At 39.8% G+C, this 23,693-nt stretch overlaps 1 protein-coding gene across 2 annotated transcripts in view; it reads right to left on the bottom strand.

Annotated features, from left to right (window-relative positions):
* The window catches only part of atrnl1b (attractin-like 1b), a 98,452-nt gene that overhangs the window by 62,688 nt on the left and 12,071 nt on the right, over positions 1-23,693 (bottom strand). For both annotated transcript variants that reach the window (XM_060858315.1, XM_060858306.1), the window contains exons 2-19: positions 18,389-18,472; positions 18,056-18,169; positions 17,716-17,844; positions 17,005-17,213; positions 16,227-16,401; positions 16,060-16,147; positions 14,652-14,907; positions 13,635-13,818; positions 12,842-12,996; positions 11,919-12,003; positions 11,371-11,579; positions 10,137-10,255; positions 9,870-10,002; positions 7,322-7,509; positions 6,796-7,009; positions 5,583-5,765; positions 2,950-3,168; positions 2,664-2,801 (exon numbers count right to left, since the gene is read on the bottom strand). In XM_060858315.1, the coding sequence (XP_060714298.1) occupies positions 2,664-2,801; positions 2,950-3,168; positions 5,583-5,765; positions 6,796-7,009; positions 7,322-7,509; positions 9,870-10,002; positions 10,137-10,255; positions 11,371-11,579; positions 11,919-12,003; positions 12,842-12,996; positions 13,635-13,818; positions 14,652-14,907; positions 16,060-16,147; positions 16,227-16,401; positions 17,005-17,213; positions 17,716-17,844; positions 18,056-18,169; positions 18,389-18,472 (2,882 nt within the window). The remainder of the gene's footprint in view (positions 1-2,663; positions 2,802-2,949; positions 3,169-5,582; positions 5,766-6,795; positions 7,010-7,321; positions 7,510-9,869; positions 10,003-10,136; positions 10,256-11,370; positions 11,580-11,918; positions 12,004-12,841; positions 12,997-13,634; positions 13,819-14,651; positions 14,908-16,059; positions 16,148-16,226; positions 16,402-17,004; positions 17,214-17,715; positions 17,845-18,055; positions 18,170-18,388; positions 18,473-23,693) is intronic.

Raw genomic sequence — 23,693 nt, 5'->3', positions numbered from 1 at the left:
GACCTGCAGCAGAAGCAACAGAGAGTCACTTTGAGGAAGAACCGCTGTGTTTGTTTCTAGATCACAGTCACAATTCTCTGTGCAATAATACCTGCTCTTCACATCCAAGGTTTGAAGATGAGGAGAGGAAAACACAGTGGTGTGGTGGCTGGTAATAGTGAACACGATGTGACAGCAAATCAACATGCTATCTATGTATTCGTCTGAATCTGGACTAGGGAACATGATGGACATTTGGGAATCGGAGTTAACAGATTTTTGTATGTCTGCTCTTCTAAATCAACATAATTCTTACTTCTTATTTTTTAAAGAACCTTTTTATGTGTTTATAAGTACCGTAATTTCCGGACAATTGAGCGCACCTGAATATAAGCCTCACCCACTGAATTTTAAAAAAAATATTATTTTGAACATAAATAAGCCGCACATGTCTATAAGCCGCAGGTGCCTACAGGTACGTTGAAACAAATTAGCTTTACACAGGCTTTAACGAAACACGGCTTGTAACAAAAATAAATAGGCTTTAACGAAACACGGCTTGTAACAAAAATAAATAGGCTTTAACGAAACACGGCTTGTAACAAAAATAAATAGGCTTTAACGAAACCCGGCTTGTAACAAAAATAAATACAGGGTTTCTGCAGGGTTTAATCAGTCAAATTTAAGACTTTTTAAGACCTTTTTATGACCATTATGATTTGAATATATGACCTACACGAATTACGATAAATAACTTGTCATTAAAATTCCTTTCAAAAGTCTTTATTATTGACTTTTATTGAAAGTAACAAGTTTTATTATTTAAAGAGTAATTCTATTATTATAGTATTCAACACCCACAGGACCTCCGCTTTCAGTGTGGAGGTTGATCCGAAACCACTGTGTGTGGCGCTGGATGAGACAGAAACGGAATCCCGCGCTGTACTTGGACCGGGTAAACCTGTACTTGGAGCCGAACAAAACTGACAGATCGCCTGCACCCGCTGCAGGCCTTTTACAGCAACGATATGCTTTTCCGACTTTGCATGCGACTTCAAGGCTTTTATGCCTAAACTAGACAGCTCCAACGTCTTCTTACACAGAGTGTAATAGGCTTGATACCGATTGTTAGCGACGGGCTTGGCTTTTCCCATTGTGATAGCCAGGATGATTTCAATTAAACTAAGCAGTGACTCAGTATGACACAGTATGTTCGGAGTTCGCGCGGGTTTCTGTGAAAGTCCTTCTGACAAGTCTGTATGTTGCCGCATGGACCTTGTAGTTCTGGAACGCTGTGATACCAGTGTGATACCACCCAGATTCCTCATACAGAACTACAACAGGCGAAACAAATGAATGCCATTGCCGCCGCGAGCGCATTTTGATTGAAGAACAAATTAATGGACGAGCATATCAATTTAAGACGTGGCTAAATGTTTTTTATGACCTTGTATGGAAAATCTGGACGTTTTTATGTCTTTTTATGGCCTTAAATTCTTATTGTTAAATGTATGACTTTTTATGACCCCACGGAAACCCTGTAAATAGGCTTTAACGAAACCCGGCTTGTAAAAAATGTAAAAAATTGGCAGTAAACAGAAGCCTACCAAGAAAGTCATTGGTCACTATCTTCCTCCTCCTCCTGTGCACTGAAACCATCTCCTTCAGTGTCAGAGTTAACCCATTCGGCAATTTCATCGGTCTAATGAAAGCTTCATGCCGCCAGAAAACTGAGCAGGTCACAAAATGTGTTTTTTTGGGAAAAAAAAATTGAAAGCGGGAAAAATCCATATTTTAGCCGCGTCGTTGTTTAAGCCGCAAGGTTCAAAGCGTGGGAAAAAAGTTGCGGCTTATTCAGTAGTCCGGAAAATACAGTAGATACCTATTTAAATCATTTTTTTTGTTACCTTACCTAAACCTCAAATAGTGTTTTACTGGCAACTGGATGCACCACAAAGCTGTGCAGTAAAAAAATCTAAATGCATTTAAAAGATAGTTAGTAGGCAATACCAAATTTTACATGTTATTACATACAGGCTATTTGCATCTTGCCTATGAATTCAGTTTTCTTGGCTCTGGGCTTCCTTTGATTATAGATACTGCACCAGTCATAGATCTTTGTTTAACTCCTCCAAGAAATTTGAGCTGTGTATAATGTTTATTTGCTCACCTCTCTAGCCGACCCCAGCAGTATAAATCTCCTGTGTCTAATTGACATGCAGTTAGTGTAGAGCACAGCTTTAGCTTAACACCTAGAACACTGAGCAACATGAGGTGTTGTACACAAATGCTAACTGAATCTGGAAGAAGAAAAAAAAACTCTGAGAGGAGATCTGAGAGGTCCACTGCGGTGCCAGAGATCTCTGTTTTAAATAAACAGAGCCAGAGGGTATACAACACCTCTCACCTCAACCACACAATGCGCTACTTCACTTACAAGGCAACAGCACGCCTGTTGGGATCTCAAACACATGTATATGTGCATTCATGTGGGAGAGCTTCTGCTTTTCTAGTACAGCAGGAGCACGGAAACCTTTCCTCCCACATCTAAATGCACAGGCTCCTGTATGACCTTAACACAAATCGTGCTCTGTGTGGGTTTAGTCACTCTACTATTGTGTACTATTAACTGCCTGAGCTGCTGAGTCTGACGATGCCTCCTGTTGGCTGCACGCCTCACTGACCTTGACACTTCCCTCCGTTGGTGGGGTCGCCATGATAACCAGGCATGCAGGTTTCGCAGTGTGGGCCGGTGGTGAGGTTACGACACTGCTCACATACGCTCCCGTTCACACAAGTGCTGTGACCATTACACTGACAGGCTGAAAGATTGGAAGGAGAAGGGATTAATCTTCCTAACTGTGAAGAAATACTTGAGGCTCATATATTTTACCACAGGACAGACACAATAAAGAGATGCTAAGCATATAACTTGATAATGCTGGATTTCATGTTAGTGTGTGTTCTCACCAGGGCACTGGATAAAGGCCCACTCATAGCCTCGTTCCTTGGGGCAGAGAGTCGTATCCAGCAGCATGTCCTGGCTGTTTTTGTGTGGGTTCTTCATAGGGCCGCGGTACGAGCCTTCCACACACTGTCCTTTGCCTGTATTAGTTGGGTCTCCACACCATCCACAGTCAGGCTGCTCCAGGCATTGACCACATGTCCGAAAGCCAGAGCAGTTCTGAGCTAGATATCCAAAAATAAACGGGGAAAAAAAAAATAGTGAAACCTTTTAAATGAACAAAAGAAGGTTCGAACACTAGGACACCATCGATAATGAAAATATATTTTATTTTGGATATATTGTCTAGGTCTATAAAAGCTTTTTGACATGGCAGTATTTGGAAAGACAATTTTCTAATTAGCAAGACCACAGTGAGGCTCACATCAATAACGCTATACTGCATATTATATTATATAATATAATTTCATCTAATGACTGGAGATGAGACCATGTCCAGAATCAATTTTTTTTTTCATATCATGTGTCTGATTCATCAAACGCAACCAGCACTCGCTAATCACATTCACAGAAATCACTAGTTCTCATCATATAGTACAGAAGTCATTTCTTGGGTGCAGTTTTTGCTGACTAGATGATGAGCCCCATGAGTCCCTCCATTTGATTCCTCATCTGGAGGCAAGCAAACCAAACCGGTCCAGCAGCGAATGCGTCTCTCGCACGCACACAGTGTCTGACACACCTTACGTAACTGTGTTAATAAATCACAATGATCATTATACAGTTAATAAAAAAGTCTAAAGGATATTCTGCTCATTAATTATCAAACCCAAACCAATAATTATATTAGTAATGCAGGAAATAAAATTGAAAGGCTGTATGAAAATTCGATTGTAGAGGATTGTTTATCACACACTGAAGAGATTTCCAACTTTGTGCATGTAGGCAAGCGTCAGCACAGAGAAAGTGCCTTTTCTTTTTTTAAACAAAAAAGGGGAAGTGACACACAGGGTACGGTGAGACGTCTGTGGTAAGTAACTGTCACTCTGCAAGATGAAGAGATTCATTTTAGTGACAAAAATATTTCCTCTAGTCAGAGATTTACAGACTCACACCACCCACTTCTGCTTGAGAGATTTTAATTCTTTTTCCATCAGAGTGAGCAGTTCGATTCAGTCAGTGAAAAGCTGGTCCCCGCACACAAGAACACACACACACGCACGTCATTTTTTTTACAATGAAATTCTCTCAATAAGAAATTTAAGACACTGACAGTTCAGTTCCACTGGAGCTTTTCTTTACAACAGAGAATTTTCCAATATGTCCCAAAATCTTAACACCTAGAATTAATTTCTATTGTCAAATGGAAAATGGATCATCTATGTTGTACAATATGCAAATAAAAATAACTAGATCAGTTCCCGAGTAGAGAAACAGAATGTTGTTCCCGTATCTTAGAGAGACTGCAAGCTGGAATCCTGATAATGCTGAAGCCATCTGTGGCTGGGAGCCGAGGGCGTTCGTTTGGCCGCTCTCTCTGACATACTCCCTCTCTCTGTCAGTCACAGTGACATGAGCCAGTCTTGGGCCTGAGCGGCAGTTTGGAAAAGATGCAGTTGGATGGCTTCACGTGTCTAAGGGTAAGTGCTATGTTAGCCTTCACACAGAGCTGCTAGCTGTCAGATAGGAAACAGGGGAGAGCTGGCAGGTAGGTGGAAATCCGGCAGGTAACAAAACAAGGAAAACAATAAAAATAATGGAAACATATTAATAAAACCTGGATATTTATGCTATCTTACCAAAACCTCGATTTTAAGAAAAACTCAAAAAACAAAAAGAAAAGAAAAAAAAAAAAAGCTTTGTTTCTTGATTTCTGTGCTTGCTCTTAGATCACCGGAATTGCCAGGAGGAAAATTCCGATGTTTAATCAGAGAAATTGCCAGGTAGTTGAGTTAATGTGAGAGCATTCTGCTCTATAGCTGTTTTTTTTACTATGTTAATCTCACTGAAAAACAATAATGTCGGTTACAGACCCACAAATAGACGTACAATTCTAAAAACAAGCATTGACTGAATCAGTGAATTAGTGGGTGTTGTGTTCATTCTGCCAAATAAATAAATAAATAACCCTATACCCCTAACAATGTCTATGTGGAAGTTTAGATTGTTCTGGCATGGCTTTCTTCAAGGCACTGTGCTTTATTACTACCTCCAGAAACATGCTGATAAGTGAATTGTCTGCACTCAAATACAATTTACTCCTGTGCATCTTAAAGCCTCTAGTAGTTGTCCACTGCTATTACTTCAGGAATCCATCAGTGATTCCTGATTGCATCTTCACTTCCAGTTGTGATGTCTCTCTGATGCATATCTGACGTTGTGTTCATCCAGCACTAAAATCATCACAGCTTCATTTACACCAGTTCTCACTTCAGACGCCATCAAACACTCAAAATAAATAGCAACCACAGATTGCTAACTCTCTCACGCTCACAAGAAATCTCACACAATGCAATTGTAGCCTTTATTTCCTATCTGCAATCAATCAATCAAATCACAAGCATTCATGTTCCAACAACCCAACCACTATTGTTCCCCCTTTCTCCATGATATGAATCAACCGGGAGGGAAAACTTACCCACACAGTCTCCAGTCTGCCATTCCAGACACTGACCATAGGGAAAAGAGATGACATACGCGTTGGAGTCCACACAGCGCTTGGTGCTGCCACACCACATGCACTCTGTGGCCTGACTGGTGCAGTTCTCACAGGTCACATGCAGCGAGCAGGGCGTCTTACACGGCCGTGCATTCCGGCTCTCTGCAAAAATAAAACCAGACCTGTATCTCAGTTCATGAAGTAGTCTAGATATGAAGAAAAATGCTGTGCTAGATTCTAACACAGTCAAATGTGCTCTCTTAAGCAAAGAAATCACAAAGAGGAAATAGTCAGTATTTTTTATCAATGGTGTTTTATACGGTTTAAGCTTGTGGGGATGCACTTATTTCCAGGGATTTCAGAACAGCGTAACAGACATTGCATCATAGGGCAGGCGTGGCCTATTTGATCATCTGACCCTAACCGTAACCGTTTGTTTGGTTGTTTATTTGTTTTCAAAAATAGCTTAACTGTAAGATAATAAAGCATAATAGATATAAAATATAAAATCTACCTGTATGACTGTTTTGTCCTTCATTATCCATAGTAGGTATGCTTTTTTTTTTTTTTTGAAAGAGGGCGTTTTTCCAAGACCTCCAGAAACACAACCACTTTACGTCGTGGTAACGAAACCCCTGGAATTTAGTGAATGCCTAAGCTTGTGGGCTCGAATTTACAAGAATGCTTTCTACATAACTAATAACACCAGTTTACAGCTTTGTATAGAATATACAATAAAAGCACAACACAAATCAATGATTATATTCCCCTATTTTGTTCTTCTTCAGCTTCCGCACAATCACAGTATCTGCTATCAAACAGGGCAATTCTTTATTACCAGAGAGAACATATTGCTGGTCTGGAATCATTGTTAAAAACAGTTGACTTATTTGAAAAGAAAAAAAAAAAAAAATACTATGGGGTTTTTTTAATAGTTATTTATTAATGTACTTAATCAGACCAATTGTCACAACAAACAGAGCCATTTAGGAAAACCAGCTTTCGAATGACTTGCATTAGTTAAACCAAAATAGCCCACAAATCCTTAAATATTTTGGACTGGAACAGGTCTATGGAATTATTTATGTTAGCAATATTTCCAAAAAAAAAAAAAAAAAACAACTCTTCAGCGGAGGAAAACAGAGGAGTCTAAACGAAGCCGTAAAGATGAGTATGGTGACGAGAGCCTCACCGACTGCTTTCTCACAGATGAGGCCGTCTGTATTGGCGTTGCAGGGATTTGCTCTGAGCCCTGAGACATGCGCTCTCTCCAGGTAGGCACAGAAACCTGAGTCATTGGGCTCTCCAGGCAGCCACTGCAGAGAAGTGTTAGTGAAGGGAGTGTTGTCCTCCCATCCCCAGTAGGACACGTTAATCTTCCTCAGGCCCACCCAGGGGAACAACTTCTGCAGAAATGAAAACACATTAAGGTTTAGTGACACTGCATGACCTCACACAATGCAGAAGGAGGGCATGCCGCAAATCTGTGTTCACTTACATTGCTCTCTCTCTCTCATGAGGTGTCACACACACACACACACACACACAGATTTTCACTCACCTTGGTTCTTCTGAAATGCAGTAGCAGCAGTCCACTGAACATGATTTATTTCTAATCTTAAATTCATGTAGCTACAGTTCAGAACTGATAAGAGAAATATGTCTAAGCGTATAATGCAAAATCAGTGGCTTTGAATAACTGCAAGCCACACACATACCTTTTCTTGCTGCTGGTACTTTTGCAGTTCCCCGAGAACAAAGTCGACCTGCTTGGCAGTAGAAAGAGAGGCGATGATGCCACCCAGGTTCTTGCAGTAGTGCCGAGCATTGTCATAGCTCTCTCGGCTTGAGTTAATACGCAGACAGGACTCGCCCACTTGACTCCACCCTTCTCCACACAACTTGGCTGCAAACAGCCACAAAGAGACACACAGGAGGAGACGGAATCAGTCCGACTACAGCAAAGAAAATCATTCCAGCTATTTACAAAAGCATGACGAGTGCAGTAAAATAAACAGTGCTTAAAGATACATCACAGAGATGTAAACAGAGTGCAGCTCTGAACACAAAGCCTGTCATCGCTTCGAGACACAGCTATTCCAGGAAATCTGCAACACCTCATCACAGGAGTGATGTTGAGTGAGCTGTTAGTCAGCACAGAGCCAGTTTTCACCAAAAGATCTCATCAAACGCTCCTGACCCATGCTAGTGTGAACGAGACAGGCTCATGAGCACAGTAGTAGTAGTAAAGTTAGTGGAAATAGCAGCAGCGGCAGCAAGAGAAGCATTAGCTGTAGACGTAGCAGTAACAGTAGTAGGGTTAGTAGTAGAAGTAGCATGGGTGTGCGCTAGCCTAGTGGTGAAGGTGTTGGGCTACTAATCGGAAGGTTGTGAGTTCAATCCCAGGTCCACCAAGCTGCCTCTGTTGGGCCCCCTCAATTGCTTATATGTATAAATGAGAATGTCAGTCGCTCTGGATATAAGGGTGTCTGTTGAATGCTGTAAATGAAATGTAAAGTAGCAGTAAGAGTAGTAGAAGTTGCAGTATCAGTAACAAAGAGCAGTAATAATAGTATAGCAGTATAGAAGCAGTAGTAGTTGTAACAGGAGTGAACATACCCAGGTACCCATGTAAATACGGCCCCTTATTTACTTGGCATAAAGCTTTATTTAAATTTAAATTTAATTTAAATTAAAAATGAAAAACAACTTAAATTACACAGACATTAGATCCCACATTTAAGCCTGATCAGTTAGGTTTGCAGGCAACTAATGGGACTGAGTGGCACATTGAAGCTTTTCCTTGCCATCTAGGCGAATATTATTAATAATGTTGATGATGATGATGATGATGATACTAGTAGTTCAGCACACATTGCATCAGATCTCTACCAGTTACACAAGCCTCTCTTAGAAGTGTCATGACATGTCTGGTTTATTGAGAAAGTTATGTATAAACTGGTGATTGTACATACAGTAACTGAAGCTTTTAGACAACTAAGAGTGAATAATAAAGGTCTGGGTTTAAGTGCAAGAACACACTGGATGTTTTAGCCACCAGACATCTTTGACCACAAAAAGTAGAAACAAGCATTCAGTTAAATGACTGAAGATGCTGAATATTTCTCCTCGTTTTTGTTCTTCCATGCTAGTTGAAAATGAAACTCTGACTCATCCGAACAGTGCCGACGCGTCCCTGTTAAATTCTGCACTGTGTAAAAGCACAGTCAATAAGCTATAAAACACAACAACTCTTTTTAGTGCATCACCGTGTTTGCTATAATGAAATTCATCTGTGCATGAAAATCAAGTTGCCTTCTGTTTGCTAGTGTGGTTGGTGTCATATGGAGGGAGCAGGATGCAGTCATCATAAAAGTTTGTGGCTATCCGTTCAGTATCCAATGCAGAGTTTAGCACAGAAAATAACTGTTTGAGGCAGTGAACCCTAGAGAGACCAGAGCTACAATAAAAAGTGAGTTTGCATTTGCCTGCTTAATGTCATAAGACTAGACTTTGTTTATTGACAAAATTATGAATATCTTATGGTGTACAGTTCCAGATGCAGATACAGCAGGTGTCTCAGTCAGTTGGTGAATCATTTACATTTACAGATTTAGTAGACACTCTTATCCAAAGTGACTTACATTTTATTTCAGTTTATACATCTGAGCAATTGAGGGTTAAGGGCCTGGCTCAGGGGCCCAGCAGTGGCAGCTTGGTGGACCTGGGATTCGAACCGATGACCTTCCGATCAGTAGTCGAACACCTTAACCACTGAGCTACCACATCCCAATCGGTGCATTGTGTAGACATGTTCAGGCATTAGTAAGAAACCTTGCTCACTAAATACTGGGAAAGCAATAACTCAATTTCCACATCTGTCACTGCGAAAAACCCGAAAACGGAAAATATTTGAAAAAGTTGCACAGGTCATAAAAATGTGTTTGCTTAATCCCATGCGTTTCTGTCACAGTACTTCAAGCAGGATCCTAGGCTAGCTAATGGAATTTAAAAGTCATTACACTCAAACAAACTGTATACAGAACATCAAATAAATTTCGCTAATGTAAGAAAACATTTGACTGAAAACAAGTGTCTAAGACTGTGGGGGAAAAAAAGGTTGGATTATGTGGACTATTGTGATCTAATCCCACAAATCCAAAAATAAAATAAAATAAAATAAAATAAAAAAATGAATGTTTAAGAATTAAACTGAACTAAAATGACAACATGATAATGTACCGTCTTAAACCCTGCACATCTTACCAGGGAGAGCATGACACTCATGTTGCTGGTGATCCCACTGGCAGTTAAGGTTTAAGGTGCAGCTCTTGCAGTTAGCCAGCTTGCTGCAAATCTGCTCATTTCTGATTGAGCACTTGGTGAAGTTTCTCACACCCTGCAAGAGCAGAAAAAAAAAAAAAAAGATTATTAAAAATAAATATTGGATACAAATAGTTATAGCTTGAGCTGCACTACCGCAATGTAAATAGAACAGAAAAGCTCTCTGGCTCCCTCTATAAGGCCACTTACCGCAGTGCAGTTGCTGAGGGCTGAGATGCATTTCTTGTCGTCACACCACTGACAACCATTAGTGTTTGCGGTACAACTGGTGCAGTCAGAGAAGCGGTGACATCTCTCATCCACTGTAGCTAAAGGAACAGATGAGATGAGACAAGGTCAGAATAAGAAAGAGGAATAACGGCACTACAAAGCGAGAGAAGCCAAAGAACATGCATTTAAAAATGACTCGTTTCTAACTCTCCTGTCTGTGTGCATTAATGTTAAGAAAGGAAGTCAGGAAATCTCAAATTACTTCAGAAAGGATCTGCAGGGGTTTCTCAGAACACCTTAGAAGTTAAAAGAAAGGGAAAAAAAAAAAAAAAAAAAAACAATAAGCACATCAAACACCTGTCTCGTATAACCATTTACGCCCATTCGATAGCCCCATATAAAGAATCAAAGTGGTGCCCGCTCCCAGCCGTCAACCGCAACGCGGTGCTTTATTCTGGAATTAAGAGAAGACAATCACTCTATAGCCTTCTTCACTAGAGCAAAATACGATTCCAAGCTTCCTCTTTGGTGTGTCTCTCCTCCAAGACAAAGCATGTGCTGGTCTCTCACAACATACAAGAGGCTTGAATTTCAGATCAAACAATCCTCATGGCTTAGCACCACCACCACACAGCCAGAGGGCAAACACATGAGCATTATGCATCCCCAACTGCATGCGTGTGTGCATTTGTGTTCAGCTAAAAGCATGGTGAGGTCTTTTTGATGACTTCCATACAGCTGCTCATGATCAAAGAGGAATGGCAGAAAGCTGTGCTCGGTCCCTCTCATTACAACAGCTAAATTTGAGTGTGTGTGTGTGTGTGTGTGTGTGTGTGTGGGGCATGTGCACTAGCTCAAAGCAGCATACACCATTCTTTAGCTGAGGAAGAGAGACAGTCAACTTTAACCAGCAATTCAAATGGGGATATAAATAACACCTTTATGACAATTATACAGTGTTATTATAACAGTTTTAATTAGTAGACATTATTATGTGACCACTGTGATGCACATTAAAGTGAACACATTAGCATATATCTTTGATTTGCTTTGTTGCTTGGTGACAACATCAAAGCTGTGCCGTTAGAGAAAATCAATCAACTCCTGCTGAGCAATCAGATACAAGACTACAACAGGGATGTGGTGAAAACAGTAGGATTATGAATCAATAAGCAGAAGATTGTGTCAGCAGAGAAGCTGCATCGGCACGTACCAGGCTTGGCAGGGCAGAAGGTCGCAGGTGTGCTTGTGGAAAAACTGGGTTCCCAGGAGAGACAGCGGTTTTGTCTCCAAACGCAGCGCACCCCTGGACCTGCAGCCTCACACCGCTCTTTCCCCACAAACGCCTCGCAGCTGGGTGGCCTGTAGATCAGCACATCGTTCAACAGCACACTGGAGAATCCGCCGAACACATACATGGACCTGCAGACAGATGGAGAGTGAGAGAGAGAGAGAGAGAGAGAGAGAGAGATGGAGGGAGTGAGTGTGTGATATGTGTTAGCCATCAGTGAGCTGAAGGAAAACAGACCTGATGCACTGGAAATAGTTTAGCTTAGGCGTAATGCGATCAAAATATTCAAATGGTTTTCAAATAATGTCTAGTGCTTCATCACAAAAACTATCAAATCAACTATTTCAATCCTGGACTTGAAGCATAAAAATGATTTAAATAAATAAATAAATAAATAAATAGATAGATAGATAGATAAATAAAAAGCCTACATCCTTTTATGCCCTAGACATTATCACATAGCTACTAACCCATTACTGGTGACAGCAGTGTGGCCAAAGCGATTAACGTCTCTGTGCAGGTTTGGTCTGGGGAGGACCTTCCACTCGTCACATGCTGTGGAAAATGAGAAAATCATTAGCTTGCCGAACTATAATTAGTGAATTATAATCACAGGTACTATTAAATACCATTTCTTATGTACGACAACCATTTATAACAAGTGCAAACAGACACAGCCACAACAAACACCCACACACACACACACACACACACAGCACATGGCTATCTGAGCATATTTGAATTTGAACAACAAAATCAAAACAAATGAAGAAAAAACTACTTGAAATTAAATCTTACATGTACCGTTGTTGAGCTTTACACAGGGTTATATTTCTTAAATGGTTACTAGAGTTGCTGTGGTCTGGAAATTGAAATTGTCTATTATTTTATTTCTCTCCTAAGTCAGTAACCGTATTACATTTGAACACGTGAAAATGTCACAGCTAATGGAGGGAAAAAAGGTTTTAGATTATATCCCAAATAGCCCTTTTAGACATACTGTATAAGGCACCATACTGGTGAACATTACACATTACACATTAAATGAAATCTTTATGAACAGCTTATCTTTTAAGGACAGACATTATTGTATAATAGAATGTAGAATAAATGTTATGATTAGTATCATTTAGTGAATCGAGTTAAACTGTAAAAGTGCCTAATTAGACATGCTGGGTTTTTGTTTTAAAGGAAGTGCACAAAAATGATGTTACTATTGTTTTATTACATTAACAAAAAACGATTGGCTTCAATTTGGACAAAATTCACAACCGTAGGAATCGTAGGAATGCTTATAAGAACTACTTTTGAATATCAAATTTGTAGAACTTGCCTAAATTACACAGGATTACACAAATAGAGAGACCAGAGATGGAAAAAGATAAGTTTATACCAATATCATAAGCCAGGAAGTCAGCAGAGAAGCATTTGGCGCCATTGCTTAGGGATGTATCATTATGAGTGTTTCCCCCAAAGACGAGCAGGGTTCCTCCTAGCAGCACAGCCGAGTGGAGGTAACGAGGGTAACCGCTCTCCTTCAGAATAGTCCTAAAACACAACATGCATGGATTCCATTTAAAGAAGTGTAAACGCCACAGAAGTTAAAGCTACAGTCGTATATTAGCGAGGGCTAATGCTGTGTGAGGGATTACTCTATCACATTTTAGACTGACTTAGATTTAGATTTTTAGATTGACTTTATCACATTCAAAACTTCAGGCTTGATTTATTTTACTCTTTTATCTTTGCTATCACTTTTATAGTTCTAACCTAAGCCAGGGAGCTCATAATAACATAATAACAGCCTTGTCTTTATCACTTTTACCAGTTTAATGTATCCTCAGTGAGCAAGGCAACTGCATACACAGAACACAAACAAAGTTCTAAAGCATTCTTAATTAGCTGTGGTGTTTTTTTAATGCAAGTAAAACATGACAATATGCTTTATTTACTTCCCATCATCATAAAGACAACAACAGATAAATGAAATTATTACTGTACATGTAAAGAACTCCAGAATGAGTATGACACGACTCATGAGACTTGGCGATGATGATGATGATGATGATGATGATGATGATGATGATGATTATTATTACTATTATTATCATAAATCATAACCCAAAACAGACAAAACTATTAGAAGTGATGTATGTTTATGTTTGTTCATGCTGATGGACACTCACCAGACACGAGTGTGCACCTCATACCGGTACAGGTCATCTACAAGGCTATACTTATTAGCAGGCAGGGACTTGTAGCCTCCGTGGACGTACACACTCTTGCTGCCGGCATCGTATACGCTGCTGTGGCCGTAACCCCCCTGTACTGTGGCTCCTCTCGTCTCAGGAACCAACCATGTGTTTGTTTCTGTGGTCAGAGTGAGTGAACAAAAATAAGTGTTTGTGTGAGCATAGAAAGCAGAGCTGACACAAAACACAAAGCAATAAAAAAATACCAGTTTTCTTGGATTTTAGCCTATGGAGTATTTGAGTTTGTTTAGTACTAAGGAGCTGCTATAAGGGTTATATAACTACAATTTTTAAAAGGTCCAGTTCCCTAATGTTAGAGCTAATATGACTGAATATGAGCAACAGTTGCCTTTTAATACCTAATTATTACTGCTTAGCTCACAGCTTCGCGTAAATGGCACGAGGAATCGATGCAGACAAACATCTAATCATTCATTTAAACATTTATTTCCTTGGCTTGTTTAAATAAGCTAAATTGTCAGTTTGCAGACCAAAGAGAGTAAATTAAGAAAAGAAAATAATCATTTTCAAATGTCTCCCCCTAATCTGACTTAATACCAACAAAAAGTGTACTAAGATTTTTTTGCAACTTTAATATGCTGCTTTTACTTGTAAAGGTACATGTGGTGTATCTTCAACTCATTTCTGAGTATAGATTTAAAAGGATTTCCGGTACCTTAAATTATGAAATTATCCCCTTAAGGGATAATATATTGCTATTTCTAGATATTTCCGTGTGAGATAGAAAGAAATGCACCATTTGGTGTTTACACTACCATCTACTGTGAGAGTCATGTAACTGCACTAAATCCTCGCTAGAGGCCATGTGACATTTTATCCACACAACCACACAGAGGATGTTTGTACACATACTCCAGCCTCTTAATGGAGACTTCAGAATACTGTTGGTACGTTTGATTCGTTACACCGTTCAGTCAGTCACACACTCACTGATGTTGTACTCCTGCACGTTGCTGATGTAGCTGTAGATGGAGGAGTAGCCGAAGATGATCACCATTACCACGTCTCCTGTTTCCGTTTCGGCTATGTGTGCGGAATGACCCTCCACTGCGTAGACCTGACCGTGAGCCGGTGTGCTTGGAGATTGTTGAGCCCATGACTTACTCTGCATATTAAACACCCACAATTCGTCTGTTATGTTGCCCGAGCCCATCTCCAACTTGCCCCCGAACACGTAGAGCTTATCCTGCAGTGACAAGCCACAGAGATACAGAGAAAGTGCAGAGAAAAAGAAGGAAAATGAGAATGTATCTTGTTAATGGTTCAGCGATGAACAACGATGCATAAAACAAAGACATTTCATAATTACTGAGTATAAATTCCAAAAATAAACACATTTAAAATATAAAAATAAAAAATTGTGAAAGCTGCTTTTTCAATCCCAGGCTCTGGATGTGATCTCTAATCCAACAAAACACAGTAAACTTAGATGTAAGACAAACCTATATGTGCTAATTATCTGCCTAATGGTTAGAGTCTGACTCGTAACCCGAAGGTTGTAGGTTCGAGTCTCAGGCCGGCCACGACTGAGGTGCCCTTGAGCAAGGCACTGAATCTCCCCAACTGTTCCTCGGGCGCCGCAGCATAAATGGCTGCCCACTGCTCCAGGTGTGTGTTCACAGTGTGTGTGTGTTCACTGCTGTTTGTGTGCACTTTGGATGGGTTAAATGCAGAGAAGAAATTCACGTCTGTCACGTATGTCAGACGTCACGTATGTCACGTCACTTTCACTTCCACGACTGTGTTAAGAACTCATTTAACTCTTTTTCCTAACAATAGGATCAGCAAATGATTAGCTTGTGCTTCTTGATAATGAGAAAAGATAAATTGTAGATAAGTAGATAAAATAAATAATACAAAGTTTATATAAATCTTGGTATGAACAATGATGACGCGTGCCCGTTCTCGACAGTTCTGCCGAATTTACAGCAGATTAACAATAATTAACTGAACGCTGAAATCGGCCCACTGTTCTGAACGTGACCAGAAAAAAAACTAATAAATCTATGATGATAATGTCTTCTGTGAACAAGCCGTGAATCAAACCTGGCTGCAGACAATTCAACTCAAACCTACTAACAGTACTTTAAGAAAACTTAAGACATTAAGACATTTCCCCCCCCCCAAAGACATTTTTCCCCCTCAAGGGTTCAGCCAATCCGCAAGGCAAATGTAAGAAGTGTTCTTGGGAAGAATGTCGATCTTAAGGCAATCCCTACTGCAACAGAACTAAAACTGTTTGCCAGTTGTGTGCAGGGCTGGATATTTGCCCAGGTGCCCCAAAGAAGCACATTAGGTATCAGTTTCTAATTCACAGAGATGGTTCAGGAGTTGTTACCTGATAGAGTGTGAGAGAATGACCATATCTCGACACGGGCCCATTACTGCTAGCCACAGTGTTCCAGGTGCCACTGTCCAGATTATAACTGCAGAAAGACAGGAAAATAAACCTCATTTTTTCATCCTCAAGCTCACAAGCTGTAAACAAATTCGCCGATTACTCACTTTAGAATCATCTGGAAGTTGCTATAGTTAAAAGTGTAGCCTCCAACAACCCACATGACCTTTTCCTGAACCACTGCTTTATGGGATGCTCTGCCTAGTGATGTACCAAAAGGCTTCACTGTAGGCATAACCCAGTATGACTCATTAGAGGGCACTGACAGAGAGCAATCCGGACCTGAAAATAAATAAATAAATAAATAAATAAACAAACAAACAAACAAACTGTGGCAATAGATGAGAGAGGGCTAAATCCCCTGATGTCAAACTAATCCCATTTTTAAACTCCCAGGCCTAGGAACACTATACAGTAGGTTTCGATAACACGTTGGTTCTCGATAACCAACATGTTTACAGATTCTGTCCCTAATTCATTATTTTCCATATCTAATCCCAGGAGACCTGGAGAATAATTGGGTCCTTGGCACACTGTTATCATCATGAGACTGAGTGATAATGCTACAGCAGAGGTTACTGCAAAATGCATAAGCAAGCAGGAGCCACTGGCACGTCGTCACCACTAGAGGGAGACAGTACACACGATTATTTCCAACCTTAAAGCTCTCTGAGTGTTGCTGAATTGCAGTATTTTTTATATATCAGAGAGGAAAAGAGCTGAGGAGAAGAATAAAAAAAAAAAAAGCAGACAGACGAGAGTGACGAGGAGAAGAGAGTAATAAGTAAAAAAAAAAAAAAAAAAAAAGAAGAAGAAATGGGAGGAATGAGGAGAGGAGGTGAAGAAGAAGAGCGAATGTGTGTGAGACTGAATGAACTGCAGTACCTTGCCAGCTGTCATTACACACACACAGCTTTTCCCCAGTGAGGTCACAGTAGCCATGGTCTGGGCTGCCACAGTTGTTCCTGCAGTAAGGGATGTCGCAGGCTTTGCCCTTCCAGTATTTATCACACTCACAGTACACTCTGCTCGCTATAGAGTTTGAGGTGGTGCACTTGCCATGGCCTGAGCAGTTATTTGGGCACGAGTTTATCCTTTTAGGAGAAAACAAAAGTAAGGACACTGAAAAACAGATTTTCCAGATAGCGGAAGTGCTAAAGAGAGAAAATGTTGAAATTAACGTGTATAAGCCACTGATGATTAAAAAATGACTTTTACACCCTCTCTATTAGTATTCCAAGGTGTGTTTAATCAAATTCACTGTGTGCTACTAACACCACAGAAGTGCTACCAATTACAAATAGCATAATAATAAACATTTTATAATCGACATTTTAAAACAAACTATTCATTTTGACTTTTAAAGACAAAAGCTGTTATTCTGCAGTTCTATACCCATGTGCCCTGGTGCACGTCCCCAAGGTCAAACACGGTCACAGCCTTGAAAACTTCAAAACTGTTCTTGTTTCTCCAAGATTGCATTCTGAATCTCTTATTACAAAATGCTTTAATACTTAATTTCCTCACTTTTTGTACGTTTGGACACATATTTGTGCAAAGCGACTAAAGAAACGAATAAATCTTGCTGTTACTCACGAGTAAAAGATCTCAAATCCAGTCAGATTGTAGGCTGCGTCACTGAAAAAGTGCAGGAGTGCATAGCCAGAGTTGGTCTCCACTTCAGGGACGGTCTCGTTCCCTGGAACCTCTGGTACAATGAGACCACTGTAGGCCAGAAACAATTAAAATGTTAGCTGAACTTACATCATGTTTCGTTCTATAATACAAGTAAAAACAAAACACGACTCCATTTATCATCCTGAGCAATGCGGCTCAACGGCCCTGTTCATTAGGATGACACAGATTATAGAGCAGAAACCACTGAGTCAGCTGTGCAGACAGAACAGCAGGAAGAGGTGGGAGGGACGCTACTCACCTGAACACAGCTACTAAAGGAGCGTAAATGGAGTCTCCGTCATAGACGTACATGTGGTCCCAGCTACATTCGGTCGCAAAGTGGTTAAAACGCAACCTCAGCACAGCGTTTGGGCTGCAAAACAAAAGCAGTGACTTCATGTTTTCATACTTCTTTCTTTTGTAACTGACTGACGAGTCAGATTGTGGCTCTCCACACCTTTCATGATAACACGGTGAGGATAATAACAGCCTGCGTGCGCTACTGCAGCATCTCTTAATAGCTGTTGGGCGCAAAGGTGGGTGTAAAGAATAGCAGGTGAAGTATGAAACAGATTAAGAGAAGGACACTTACTAGCCCTCAATCAGCCACGTGCACTTGGTTTTATACTTGTAATTGATGGGGCCATCTGTCAGGTACCCTGATGGATCAGTCAGTCTGAAAAACAAAATTCCAGTTCATAATCAGGGAGCAAACTCTCAGAGGAAGAACACTGCATGTTTTTATTTGAAATGAATCATTTAGCATCCTGAAGGTCACTATATTTTAGACTAGTTACACAGGCTCATCTTTGTAAGGGAAGCACTGGTTTCTGCAGATATTCATGACCAGATGGACTCAGGTTTGTGTGGGAGCAATTCAAGGATGATTCACCGAGCAGTAGAGCCGAACGGCTCTCGACTCCCCTCCACCCGTGCCGCACAAAATGAGAGACAGGAACCCTGTGGAGCGACGGATCTCGGGTATGGGTTACGTCACTGTGGAACTCAAGCTGTGTGTGCCATGGGCTGCAGTGCCTAATGCCAGCATGTTGCATTGTTTGCGTAAAGAGGGCCTTTGTCTGTTGATGTCAGCTCGAGAGAGCGAATCTTTATAAACAATGCCGGCAATATTCCGGAGACGCGGTCTTTAAACAAACACGTCTATTTCTTTTCAGAAGTGACACAGCCCTCAAAGCAAATTTGAAAAGGAAATCATTCCACGTGTCTTTGAAAAGACCTCTTGTCCGCACTGTTACTGTTGACTCTTAAAGTAAATATCTGGAAGGTTGAAAAACACACCATGAAATGGATGAGAAGGTCAAATTTCTGCATTCTGGGTTGCCTGTAAATGAAACCCTTTTCACAGTCGGGAGAGTTGTGAAAGATTGTGAAACACTACTCTTTAGTTCATTTTTCTGATTTGTCCTCCTGTGTAATGTGTAGTGAGGCAGCTGTCATTTTCTATACATTTTCTAATGCAAGGCCCTTAAAAGTAAACTGCTCAGTTTTATGTGAATAAAAGCATCAGCCAAATGAGGTAAATAGTCTATGTTTATGTCAGGAGTTTGTTCTATAGACTATAAAGTAGAATTACTTTCTTCAGCATGGCGTCAACATGCTGCTCGATCCTGAAATCCTGGAAAACAAAATCGCTAAGGAAAAAAGTGATAGCTAACAATATAAGAATATACAGCAAGCCACAGCTACTTACATGATGAAATACAAAAACAATTGAGCATACAAATTTGCAGCTAGTGTAGGGCTCAGTGTAGCTGTAATCACTGTCTTGGTTCATCTTGGTACATCATGTTCATATCCTCCATGAAATCTCAGCAAGTAGTTGCTCATCAATTTGGCTACAAGATTCAAAGCAAGTAGCATGTGCTATAGTTACAGCTTCGAAGCAAAGCTGCATCAGAGAGTTTATTATTATGTGCAACAAAATATACCAAAATGTTTGTGTTAATAGCTAGTAAGCTTTTTCTTACTCTGGATGCTGAATGAGCGAAGAACAAACTCTAACCACAAGCAGCCTGAGCCAATTTGTCCACCCTGCATTTACCATAAACATTCAAATCTGCATAAGACATAAACCAAGAATGCTATACATCTTGAAAACATGCAACAAAACCCCAGAATAATATAAAACCGTGCTCAGTCATAATCTATTAAAAGTACAAGAGAGGATAAAACAAAAACACATAAGCCATTATTGGATCTCTGGGCAGAAATGCAGCCAATTATACCACAGCCCCACTGTCTCGTTGCCCTTATATCCTTGATGTCTATAATCGAGCAGAGAGCAATTTTTAAGGGCAGTGAAAGTCCATGAAGACCATAATCAAGGCTGTCCACTTCCTCTTGCCGGCACAAAAGGGAGGATCCTTCATTCTGGCTTGGTTGTGAAAGAGCACTCAGAGACACAGGCTGTAGACAGACAGCAGCTATGCGAGCGGTAAGGATGAGGTGAACTCTAGGAGGCTCGGCAACTCAATTATTCACCGGGCCTCCATGAATGTTTTATAAGGCACTTTCACTGCGGTTATATCTGTATCTAGCCCAACAAATTTCAAGCTGCCGACAGATAAGTACAAATAAGGTGCGTCAAGAGTTAGAAAGCAAGTACTGTAAGACACGGCAGTGGTGTTGTTCGGCGCCGATGGTGTATGGCAGGCGGTAAAACGGCAGACTGGATGATCATATCTACTGCAGTGTGTGTTCATAGTGGGAGGTTTAGTGTGCTGGGCCCTAAATGCTACTGCTCTAGTGAGTCTGGCTGCAGATTGCATTTCTAAGCATTAACCTGCTCCCTGGTCATGAGAACAATCAGTCTATTGATCTTTGTGTTCAGGACTGCCCACAAAACTTTACCTTTATGCACATGAGAACGTCGTCTGTGCTAAAAAGTGAATGTTAACGTTTTATAAAAACATGCAGCTAGGTTGATTGTATTCATACAGTTTTCATACGAGGGAACGATACGATCATGTGTGTAGGAAATACTCTGTCTGTGATCTGTGGTGTCATCTCCTCACATGGCATGTAAAAGATAGTATTTGAGTCTAGAACCAGGCATCGTTCTCTCCTGATAAGTTTAACTGTGAGATGATGTTTGTGTGTGTTGTGGTTCAGCTGATTTCTGTAGTGCAGCAGGCATTGGGGTTAGTGGGGTTGGTTAACTAGCAGTGTGCGCTATAGTTATAACCGAAGTGCGTTACACAGTGGCCTGAGCTTCTGATATGTTCATGGATGCAAATACTCAAATTCAGTTTAATTTCAATACAGCAGTGACTCAATACAACATCTCAACAAAAATATGAAGCGCCTTTAACACTATATAATGGCAGTGTTACTGAGACCTGTTCAAACGCAACATGTAGCAAAATAAAAGCTTGGCTTTATAACATAACACAAGTACGTTTACATTGGTGCGATGGGGGGAGCAGGGGGCGCGTGTCTAAAGCACGCAGCTAGTCTTACTTTACTGTTAGTAAGTCACGAAGTTCTCTGTAGCATTACATATTCTTTTCTACTCCCAAACACCAACACCCCAATGATTTCTTTAGTACCAAGTGTATCAGTAAGATAAGCTGCCGCGGAGACGTGCTTGTGGTTTCAGTAGTATGCTGTGCTCATGTTCGGCAGATTCATCACACTATCGTTTTGGTCGGCAGCTTGCTAAACAATCAGCGTCAAAACATTTAAGAAAGCAGAACCTTAAAATTGAAACCTTGAAGGCTCCTGCTTAATATTGACTGTATCCATTAATTCGTTTCCCTGGTTAACATGCTAGCATATTGGCTCATGGTTTTTAATAGTCCTGTAACCTTTCTTAATTTAATATAAAATGAAAGAGACTTTTTTCCCCCCAAAAGGAAGTGTGATAAAAAGGTGCAATTTAGGAACGACCGGATAATTTATTATGCAACCGGTTGAATGGATTGTTTAAAATCCAGATCCTTATACTGAATAACAAGATGTGCCATATTGTTAAACCCCCTACTGAGAAGTATATATTTATTCAAATTCAAACAGGAAAAGCGACAAATTGTTACTACTGAAATCAATGGAACAATATCAGAATTTCCTGGACAAAAACAGTATAAATAAAATCCACATGATTAATAATGAACACCATTAAGAAAACTACCACCACTGCTGAAACAACGACCACTAAGAAAATCACGGAGACAGAGCGTCAGTTCCAGCACGCCGAGTATTTTCACGTTCCTGATGCAAATGTGTCTGTATTACAGCTCGATGTCTATGGGATTATAGTCTTGTTATGTGACTGTTAATGTCCTCTACATCTGGGAAGTAAGTAAGAGGCAGTGTGCTTAAGGCAATGAATCAGAGTCTAACGGTGCTCTCGGCTGTTAGGATGTCTGGGCCAAGGCTGTTTCCAAAACAACACCATCAATCTTGTTCAAAACGCATCTTGCTTCCACCGCACACAAAAGATGACATTCTGCTGATCGGCCATCACGCTTCACTGCTGTTCTTCTGAACTGAATGTCTTTTATGTGGGAGGACAAACTGGCATTAATCATTTTTAAAAAAAAATGAAGAAATCTTAAAGACTAGTATTAGCTCAGCAGTTCAGGTTCAATATATATGTGATCATTTTTTTTCCCCTTTTTATCAAATTTCCCCTTTTTATCAAATGTTTTTTTCCCCCTTTTTACCAATAAGGTTAGACCTGATTACAGTAACTGGGCTCATTATACACACCTCAGTAAAGATCAGCCTAAATATAGCACTGTGATCAAGACAACTGGCTGAGCTTAACCCAAATACCAGTCAGCTTTACTTTAGCTACTAGTCAGCAGTCTGACGCACGGACCATCACTCGACACCTCAGACACAACACAGACGCACACTCGCATAGAACAGTAGGACAGTCTGAAGAATTATATATTGCAGTGTATATTTAATAAACTGAGATGTCCACAATAATTAAAGTGTCCTGACAAATGTTCAGTCACTATTTTTCACTGTTAATATTCCCTTTAACTATTTAAACCCAAGGATAAAAAAATAATAAGAAAGTCCAACCCTATAACGAAACAAAAATGTATACAGGGTCACTACTCATACAACAGGAGCTTGAAAAGTTGTGTATAGAGGAAATGGGAGAAGATCCCAAAAATCCAGGAAAATCAAACAAGAGATTATTTTTGCCAAGGGGTTCAACAAGGTACTGAGTAAAGGGTAAACGTCATAATGTCACAAACCAGTTCACACTTTTATCATGTAGGGTTCTGTAGATATAGTAGGTATAAAAAGTAATCTTTTAGAATAGGACTAAAAGAAAGATTTATGTGTGTTCTAAATATGATATGGTACTAATGGCATACCATTGAATGGTATTATACAGTATTGCATAGTACAGTACAATATAATATATGGCATTGCATTCTATAATAAATCATTGTGGGCTATAGCATTGTGTAGCAGAATAGTATAGTACAAGTATAATATAGTATAGTTTAATATAAGTCTGAGTATAATACAGTATAGTACAGTACAATATAATATAATATAGTACAGTACAATATAGTATAGTTTAGTATAGTTTAGTATAAATATAGTATAATACAGTACAATATAGTATAGTACAATATATTATAGTATTGTTTAGTATAAGTGTAAGTATAATATAGTATACGTATAGTATAGCATAATAGTATATTATAGTGTAGTATAGTACAATATAGTATAAGTACAATATAGTATAGTATAAGTATAGTACAGTACAATATAGTATAGTACAGTATAATACAATATAGTATAAGTATAGTACAATAGAGTATAGTATAGTACAAGTATAGTACAATATAGTATAGTAGAAGTTACCCACTATAGTATAGTATATAGTATAATAATAATAGTATAGT

The sequence above is a fragment of the Tachysurus vachellii genome, chromosome 2, assembly GCF_030014155.1.
Source record: "Tachysurus vachellii isolate PV-2020 chromosome 2, HZAU_Pvac_v1, whole genome shotgun sequence".
Classification (NCBI taxonomy): Eukaryota; Metazoa; Chordata; class Actinopteri; order Siluriformes; family Bagridae; genus Tachysurus; species Tachysurus vachellii.
This window is presented reverse-complemented; position numbering and strand designations above follow the sequence as displayed.